Source organism: Colias croceus, chromosome 8 (assembly GCF_905220415.1).
Source record: "Colias croceus chromosome 8, ilColCroc2.1".
Classification (NCBI taxonomy): domain Eukaryota; kingdom Metazoa; phylum Arthropoda; class Insecta; order Lepidoptera; family Pieridae; genus Colias; species Colias croceus.
The window spans coordinates 4,324,184-4,334,770 of NC_059544.1; the positions used below are offsets into that span (position 1 = coordinate 4,324,184).

Below are 10,587 nucleotides of genomic sequence, written 5' to 3' on the forward strand. Positions count from 1 at the left end.
AAATTAAAAAGTTCGTTTTATTTAGCATATATTAATACGAAATTGTTTACATTCAGTTAAGAAAATTATATTACAACACGTGGAATACATTTTCTTCGAGAATTATTATAATTAAATAAAAATACAACATAAAATACTATAATATGATTTTTATGGTTTTATTAATTGGTAAAGAATATATAAAATTAATAAATTCTCTATCTATCCCTATATTCCCTTATTAAAAATACTTTTCACATTTCTTGGAATTTAATTCATAACATCAACGCAAAAAGCATAAGTGATACAAAAACTGCCAGCTTTATAACAAAGACACATTATCTGCTATAAATTCTACCGCAAGTATGGTCAACGTCCTTGCAATAAATAGCTTTGATTAATTGTTCAATTTAACATAAATTCCGAAATAAGATGATATTTGATACGATTCAACTAAATTATGGGAATATAGATGTGTCTTGGCATTTTTATTATCTATTAAACTCATTAGTTGATAACAATCTAAATAGAGTTGTTGAAAACATTTATTGGGTTGTACAAAATAATATTCTGTGACCGTGACATCATCTGAAATTAAGCCCTTACAAACTGGTTTGTATATTTCAAGAAATATTGATAAGGAAAATGTAACAAAAGAATGAATAGAATGAGCACCAATCAAATTAATTTTATTGGTAAGCCGTAATTCAGGCAGTGTTAAATTAAAATGCAGCGTATCAAACAAGCTCAATTATATCGAATGTACGTTACGTATTGATATCTTATATTTAGATAGTAATCTGATTAAGTAGGAAAGAAAACGTTTTTTATTTGACTACAATTGGGGGTCACGATGTGGCCTTGAAGGCTTTCAATACATTTCAGAATGGATAGTAAGGACAGTTTGCAGTTAACGTATAATGGTGAAGTTAGTTTAAATATGTAAGGTGCGGCGGTAACTGATAGTTGTGTGGTAACAAAGTACTTAAATGTAGGGTCAACCTTCGCTATGTAGGTGACAACATTGACAAGTCAACTTTGTACTGTGATTAGCGTAGATGACGTGCAATGTATAATTCTTTTGTTCGGAATATTGTTTTTTAAATGTTTTGTAATTTTCGCCAAATTGATGATTGATTAAATCTGTGTTTATACCAGCCGTTGCTAAATGCTGCGCCTGAGCCTCAGCTAAATTAAAACTTAAATGGCCATAGAGTTTTCCCTAGTATTACTGTACAGTGTACTACAATAACTTTACATTTCATACCACTACGATAAAAATGTTCAATTTTTTTAAAATATTTATACCAACAATGCATTTTTATCTTAAATTTTTAAGTTTAAAGTATGATTTTACATCCCTCTTCGTTAAACATAATCAAGTTAAAAGAAGTCTAATTAAAAGGACTCAAAAACGCGGATGTTCTTGTGATCCACGAATTGAATTACATAACATGTATCGGTCATTAATGCAAATGCACATGTGCCGTGAATGGCTATATACATTACGCGAGGTAGCGGGAAGCCATGCCCTAAGGCGGGCGCATTACTAGTTTAGGGCAGACGGGCGACTTTTTGTCGCATGCGACTTTTATATAATAATTTTCATAGACAAGGTTCAGTAGCAAGAAAACACGCCAACAAATAAATATTGTAAATAAATAAATAAATAAACAAATTTAGTTCGATATAATGCAAAGAAAAGCGTGCAATTGGCTATAGATTTTTATTATTTAAGCTTGTTAATAAGATTGATGGTCATAAGCATTTGCGAATACATAATAAACTACTTAAGTAATTGTACGCAAACGACTACAGTTGACACAACAATATAATAAATAGAGATAAATTTACGAGAAATACAAACTTATTAAGCAACGAAATGCAGACAGTAATTGTTAAATGGTTCAGTATAACTAGAACTCTTACAGGAAATAAGCAAAGAACTAGCAATCACAAATTATACGTTTAAATTAATTTCGAAAATAGTTACTGTAGTTGTCGTGCAAAAAGTAAAATGTATAATTGTATAGGCAGAGTTTCTGAGTTAAACCGCTTATACTGCAAGACTATACAAAATTAGTATGTTTCTCACATTTAAATGACTGCATAGAAGAAATTGTTTAACCGATAATAATCTGTTTATACAAAATATTTCAGTTTTATTACTTTGTTATATTATATTCATTTGTACTTTAAAAATTTCTCTTCAAATTGTAAAACTATATGATTTGTAAATTATATAATGTTAAAATTAATTGATTACATTGTCGCTCGTCTACAGAAAAGCTGCGTAGACGCATTAACATACTCGGACTCATACGTCGCGCGTGTGCCCGAGAACCGGTCCTGAACTTCCGCCTTCCGCGATAAATATTACTTTGATAACTATTTTCTCATGAAATTTATTATAGTTTGGGTGGAGATATTTATATAATCATAGAAATAGTAAGGACAACTTTAGAAGAATTGTATCAATTATTATTGTGTGTAACTATATAAATAAGTCTAAACTTTTTTACATTTTTACAGATAGTATTCACCTTCATATTATTCTTATTGATTATTCAATAGTTCTATATTTAGAAGATAAGTTATGGATACATAAAATAATATACTGTAAATAAACACGCAAATTTTAATGTAATATATTCAAATTTATAACCTTTATTTAAATTTTAGTTTTGACGGCTAAACTTATAACACTGAATTGTCACTATAAACAAGTTTTTTACACTTGAACATCTATTTCATAAAGTAATAAAACACCAAACTAAGTGGTCATTAAATACGACCATGGCAATGTCGTAATTTTAAGTAAGTATTTCATCGTAACTAATTCGCTTACTATCCTTATCAAAAACATCTTGAAGAAAGCCTATACTTTATACATAATATAATTCTATTAACATGTACACATTAACCTCACAGTGACAATTTATTAACTAAAACGTGCTAAAACTAAGGTATTTGTGCGTAAAAATGTATGGATCGCGTAAGGTCACAGCTTATGTAAATACCTATCCAATGACAAGGCCTCAATTGACATTAAAGTGGATAGTGACCATTTGCCTTGACTCCTATATGAGTGAGGCCAGTGGTGAGAATTTAGAAAAGGAAGTGTACGAGAAATTAACCCATTCATGATTATGTGGTGTCAATGATACCATTGTTCTTAAATCAGCAGCGGAAAAATAAAACAATTACATTCAATTTGCATACCGGGGTTAAACTTTGTGGCATATTTTAACGCTAAGAAGTTGTCGTAGTTACGTTATTTAAAATATTCCAAATGTGACTTATGAATAAATCGACATAATTTTTTGAGTTTATTTCACTCGATACCTACGTACGAACCTTGTCATCAATAATAATTGGTAGGTATGTAGATTGTAGAACCATGATACTGCAGTATGAAATTTTAACATATTGTATGATGAGAAATATTAAAAATAAAAGACTTAAATAAGCTATTTTCAGCATTCCTTACCTACATGCATATAAATATATGTATTTTTTTCATAAATTATATAATTTATATATTTAAATATACATAACTATATAATAAATAATGTATAATACATAATTTATATATGTAACTTATATTACATATAATATACAATAATTATTATCGAACTGAATACATAAATGAATTCGCAATAATCAAACTGATTCAAGGATAACAATTATACCATAATTATATGTAATAATGTAACATATATGCATTTCCGTTTTTTTATGCGTCACGATTATGATATAAATATACACCTACTTAAAGTATGAACAATCATTTGGTCGCAGTCTCATTAACTTTTAAACCCACATTTTGTATATAAGTATGTATGATATTAAATTATTCTGACTGCATTGATCGAGTTTAAATTGTATATTTTTTGTAGAAAATAACAACATAACAATGAATAAGTTTAATATTTATACACTTACAAATCTAAGAAAAATAAACTCTACAGTTAAGAAAAAACAAATTTTGCGTCCCTTAAAACTCTTACAATTTTAAATTCATGAGTACAGTGCCATCAATAATGCATTGAGTACGTATAAAAATTTCGTCTCGAAGCTTTATCACGAAATTTACGTACGATAAATATTTCGTATAATATAAATAACGCTTTCTACATGTAAGTACTATGTGTATTTTGTGAATGCACTTTCTGCGTTACACAATTGTTGCGACATCGAGTCGTCAAGTCCATTAAATTCCTATTATTTTGGTCACACAACGTAATGTTTACAAGGCTACATTGTCGCATGTTCTAAATAGCCATTTGTCTATTGTTACCGAATGTTATCTTTTTCATGGTTATAAACAAGGTTCTGCTATGCATAACGTTTTGACACTTGGGTTCGCGGACAATTATTTATATTATCTTGATAAGTAAATGGATAAATATTTGAGATTTGAATCACATAATTCAGGGTTTCGCACGTGACTATAAAATATAAGGATGCATATAAATCAGAAATCCCTCTATTCGTCTTATTACAAGAAGTACCTATGCCTACCATAATATTGCATTAACAGTGTCGTCAACGAGTCGCCAGTTAGTTCAAAATCATAAATATATGATGGCCTGAGCCCAATTTGAAAAAATTTTTTTTTTTACAAATTAACATTTACTAAGCCTTATCTTATAATAAGCAGTCTCAAAAACTAATTGGAGGCATTATCCTTACCTACTCATTATTTCAATGCATTATTTTAACGCGCTGCTGAACTCACCTTGACAAGTTGGTTTTGATTAATGAAAATTAGTAACTAATCGGCAATCATCTGAACAATTTCAATAAAAAGATAATATCTCACGTAATTATTGCTTATATGGGTCGTTCACCCACTAGCCGCGGAACTGTGAAGGTCGCTTTTTACATACATATCTCGGTCACGAGACCCATCAAGAAACTTGTGTACGAGTGACCACAAATTACCTTCAGGTATTTTATTTATTTGATACGATAATGACCCGTAAAACAAAGTATTACATGTTAAAGTAGAATAAATAATTGTTACTCGCATGCCTGGCTACAATATTGCAATAATGAGAATCCATCGGGTACTTAGTTTTAACACCGACTATACCTTGGCCGTAATTAATCTTGTTCTTTTGTTTGTTTTACACTTAAATAATCACCTGGATTATGTAAAGTCCGAATTGATTGTTTATACTTATTTCCTAATGAGGAAGCTCTCGATATAACGATTACCTACTTAAGAAAGTAAATAAATCATAACATGTCAAAGAAGATTAAGGCATTACGCGGCAATATTATAAAATTAAACTAAATAAGATGAAGACATTTTTGTTAAAACAATGTTATATAATATTCGTGTATGGAAATATTCGAGTGTTAGTTTAAAAGAAGTACACCCGGATATCGATTCTTATCCAATAAGATCTCCATACAAATTCAAGTATTGAATTCAGAGTTAAATAAGTTTACCTACTAATCATAATAACCAAACTTTCAATAACAGAATCCTCAATATACTTTAATAGCCCTCAATAGGTTGTAGTGTGAAAAAATATGTTTTCAAAAACGATAATTATCAAGTAATTGAACTAATTGTAGATAATGATTACGACTAAAACAATAAATCGATTAACGAAATAATCCATACATTAGGTAAGATTGAATAATCGTGCAATAGTTTCAAAATTGAAATCGGCGGTCGTTTATGCAGCTAATTATTATCAACAATATGACAGGACTGTTAAGGAAGTGTGCCGGATTACATTAAATTACATGGTCGTATTAAGAAATTAGTTCTAAATAACCAGTTCGAGTCTAGTCACGAGCTCTATATATCTTATTGTATGCTCTGTTTCCACTAGCTCCTGTTGTCTTTGACACAATTACTTCTAAAGCACAAAAAAATAGTCAGGGTCACGTCACTAATCTTTAAAAAAATAAAAAAAAATTGCCGCCAAAATTTACATAAGTGTCAATAAATCAAATAGATTATCAAAAAAAGATGACATTTAACATTACATTTATTACGTAAAGTTGAAAAAACTGTATGACAAATAATTGAATAATTACGACGCTAACAGCTTTTAAAAATTTTCTCGTTCTAGATACGAGGCGACATTATGTAATTAACACGGAAAGCTTATTAATTTGACATAACATTCACGTGCTCTAAACTAAACCTGCCATTTCGCACACTAACGTTAATTAGCGCTAATTTTAACAACTTTTAATTTGTGACTTGAGAAAGTTAAAAAAGTTGCAAGTAAACAGTTTAAAAAATATAATTTATTCCAGGATTTTGTCTTTTCTATTGTTACTTATATTATCAGCTAGCAAAGACTAATAAATAAGTAATAGCATTCCGTTTCAAATAATAGCTCAGATACTTACGATTTTTAAATAGCTATTCATGATGACGGTCTATCACACTGTCACAATCACTGGGGGATGTAGCGAACTTGCTAGTCCGCTGCGGCCGCGCAAACTGACTCCGGAGTCTGACCAGCTGGGTTCTGCCGTCTGCAACGAAACGGTGGTGGTAGTCGGTACAATAACCAATTCCGCTCACAACATACGTAGGTACGAACGTGAAAAACGAATCGCGGGGATGTGGAAACTGTTTCGCAACGACCTTGGCAATCGACCTGATTGGATCGTAATTTTTAATTCATTTTCTTTTACGTACTGTGAGGCTTTGTGTTGGCGGGTGTTGGCGGCGTGAGATTGTGTCTGGTTGTAAGCGCTTCAGTGCCGAGTTCTTATTATATAGGACAGACGGCGACCTCCAGGCTACTGAATGCCGCTCTGATCCATCTTATCATTGGAGATTACACCTCAAACTGTCAAAGGTATACGAAATGAGACCACGGATAAAGGTATCCTTCAAAGGAATGTTTTCTTGCAAAAAGGCTAATTGTATATTCAATGTGGTGAATTATTATTTTATTTTAAAGAAACTTCAAAGGGACGGTCACGGTCCAATATCCATGAAAACTAGGTAATATCAAAAACTGCAAATTTAAAAGAACAAAATATTCAAGAGGACTATTGAATGATCCTAGGCTCTATTTAATTTATTGGCTATTGGCTTTTAAGGAGTTTACTAACGAACATTATAGCTAGGTACTTAATGCTGCAATAAAATATTTTGTATATAAATATAAATAATGGAAAAAGTAAATCATATATTATAAAACATAGATAATATTAGGTAACGTTGTGTAATAATATAGTTTTTAAGGTTATCAACTAATATTTTTTCTTGTTTAAATATATTTACCAAAATAGTAAATTAATGGAATTATTCATTCATTCACAGATCATTGAATGTCCGAGTCGATGACATTTCTTAATAGTCAAATAAAACTTGTTTGTTGAACCCGGAAATTAATTTTATTCAACAATTCTTAAAACATAAAATCATGTAAATAATGCATAAAATTATGAAAATGCACCCAGTAAATATATACAATTTATAAAATATATTGTATCCGTATTGAGGAAATTGGAATTTCGTATTCCTAGCAACCGAAATATCACACGCAAGCCGACGCAGTTAAATATGTAGGTATACGTTGCTACAAAAGGAGAAATTTAAGCTCATAGATCATAATATTAATATTTCTCTTTTATTTTTGAGTTAAGGTTTGAACTATATTTTATATTATACATTTTTATTTATGATTCTTTGGGTTTATTTTATAGAGAATTATGCATCATGTTTAATGTACATTTTGTAAAAAAAAATGTAATCAAAGATATTACAAACTTAAATTTCTACATAATAATTGTGTTACCATGCCTTTTTTACATTATTTAATCAAAGTAAAATAAAATAAATTATTAAACTTTAATAAAAAATTAATCAAGGTAAAGTTTTAACTATTTCACAACACCATTGTGTCATAGGTAGACTAAAATATAAACTAAAGTTCTAATTATGTTATGTGAAGGAATTTTATTATTTTACTAATTAATATACGTGCATTTATTTTATCATAACTCACATTGATAACGGTGGCATTGTTATAATTTGCACGCCTTCAAAAAGACCTCGTTTAAAGATAATCATTGAATCGAAATGATTCTTATATTCAAATTAACTTTTTTTGATAAAATGAGACATGAACAAGTATATTATTGAACAAGAATAATAAATACATATTATGCAGTATCACATTATTATAAAGCCATATTTTTTATGCGATAGGACATTAAGGGGAGTCCTTTCAGCGAAGCGGAGTAAAATTGGTTTGCAAGATCAAATTTTTCATGTATTTGCAATTATATGACGCTTCTAGAAAAAATAATCAATACACTTCAAGATATTTCCTAAAAAGTGGGCTAATTTGTTACACAACCACGTGTATTTTGGTCGATCATATAAAATCATAAAAATAGGCTAAAATAAAGATCGAAAACGAATTATTTATTAATGAAATTTCTGATTTTGGAAATAATTTTTATATAAGGATATGTATTTTGATGTACTGCAGAAAACGTGCTAAATTTTGGGTTTCTACTGAAGCCCTGTAATTATTAAATACATATTATATCTCAGAACTTAACGTTGCCCAGCGTTTTCTTTACAAACCGCGCTGCCCGCTACCCCGCCAGTCCTGATCAGGCGCTTGCTAACGTAGGACCTGTGTCAAATTATCTCCGCTCGATTTTACGTTTTGAGTAACGATAAATTATTGAAAATGGGTAACAAAACAAACAAAATTCGGAAGAAAGCAGTGTCAGTATCAAAAAAAAAGAACAGGAAAAGAGAACTATAAGAAACGGAATGTAAATTGAGTAATATGATAAAAACGTAGTTACTTGATGACACAGAATAAAAATATCAGTTGGTCATAAAGTTTCACCTCGTATGCTTTTATTTCAAAACGATAAAAGCTGCGTTACTGTGAAATAAGAGTTTAGTTTTTAATAATTTGTTTTATATATATAATACTAGAGTTCCGCCCCGGCTTCGCCCGTGGTACATATTTCGCAATAAAAGGTAGCTTATGCCCTTTCTCGGGTATCAAAATATCTCAATACCAAATTTCATGCAAATTGGTTCAGTAGTTTAGGCGTGATTGAGTAACAGACAGACAGACAGAGTTACGTTCGCATTTATAATATTAGTATGGATTATTGTTACGTAATTGGTGTATTATTTGCATAATTTTGGGGTATAATTATTAATTACAGTTGTTTATTTTAAGGAAAAAAACAATAATGATTATTAGTTAAAAAATAATTGATAATAGTCAAATAATAATGATTATTGACTAATAATAATTATTAATCACTACAGTAAAAGTTCCTTATTGGCGGGGTATATGTTCCATAAAATATATGCCTCGAATACAGAAACCGTGAATACGGAATGGTAATTATTATATGGGATTATAGGTTCTACGTTAGGTATACGTTCCTAGGTGACGATTGAGATTTTTTTCGTGTCTCATTTTTTTTAGTTGACATTATAAACTAGGAAGAGTGCAGTAGACGTTACTCGATCACAATTTTGTAACGAATGTGAAAGACGAAACAATAAAACACGCAAAGCGGCTTTTACTATAAACGGAACTACATTTAAAAATATACTTTATTTATTGAGTTATAAGGTTGCTTCCATTCTGTTTATTTACATTCTCAAAAACATCAATCGCGGCAAAGGCGGCTTGCGACAAAGGCGGCTTGGGTCAAAGGCCTCGGCGATATCATTTAACAACATAATATTATGTACTTTAGGCAAACTTGTAATAAGATCTATTTTACTTTCTTATTAGTCCATTTGACAAGGATATTGGGTTAGATATATAATTATATTGGAATAATTTTATTATTATGTATGTACTTATTAAATCCGCGAATAAAAAAATTTTTAGTCGCGAATATAGAAATTGTTGCATTTTTTTAATTCCCGAATAGTGAAAACGCGAATAAAGGAAGCGCGAATAAGGAACTTTTACTGTATAATAGATGATAATAGTTAGTTCATATAATCATTGTTATTCATTGAAAAGTATGTCTCGTTTCAGCACCATACTATGCCTGATTAAATAAATAGATAATAGATAATAAATACAAGGGGAAGTGGGAGGCGGACACGCGCAGGCTCGCTCGCGCACCCTTCGCACACCTTACTGCCGCCACGTGATCGTAGTGATGTGACTTGACCAACGCTGTACTCGATAGTTTACAAGAAAAACTATATTTTAACATATTAATATTTGACTTTAATATTAAAACTCTTTTAAAAATATATTAAAAATAATTTTGTGTTGTGTTTTGTATCATACACTTTCTAATATTATGAATGCGAATGTATTATAGTGTAAATGTAAAGTATGTAATGTTACTAAATTGATTTTTGAAGGTTTTGGTAGGTATAGAATTGATATATATTTAATTATTTATATTGTTTATTATTTCATTTTAAATTATTAATTAATTCTTATTTTTATTTAACATTAAATACTATTATTATTTGATTTATTATTAAAAAATAGTACTAAACCCGATCTTTTATTTTCTTAATTTTAATATTTAAGAAGTCCACACGTTTTTTCAGATATTTCAATTATACATTTTTTTAAACTACTTATAATTAATAGAAGACTT

The 10,587-nt window shown here is 29.6% G+C and overlaps 1 protein-coding gene across 1 annotated transcript in view; it reads right to left on the bottom strand.

The window, feature by feature from the left end:
- The window catches only part of LOC123693590, a 31,024-nt gene extending 24,269 nt beyond the window's left edge, over positions 1-6,755 (bottom strand). The window contains exons 1-2 of the mRNA XM_045638753.1: positions 6,656-6,755; positions 6,361-6,489 (exon numbers count right to left, since the gene is read on the bottom strand). Coding sequence (XP_045494709.1) covers positions 6,361-6,381 — 21 coding nt within the window. The 5' untranslated portion in view covers positions 6,382-6,489; positions 6,656-6,755. The remainder of the gene's footprint in view (positions 1-6,360; positions 6,490-6,655) is intronic.
- Positions 6,756-10,587: the final 3,832 nt, after the last annotated feature.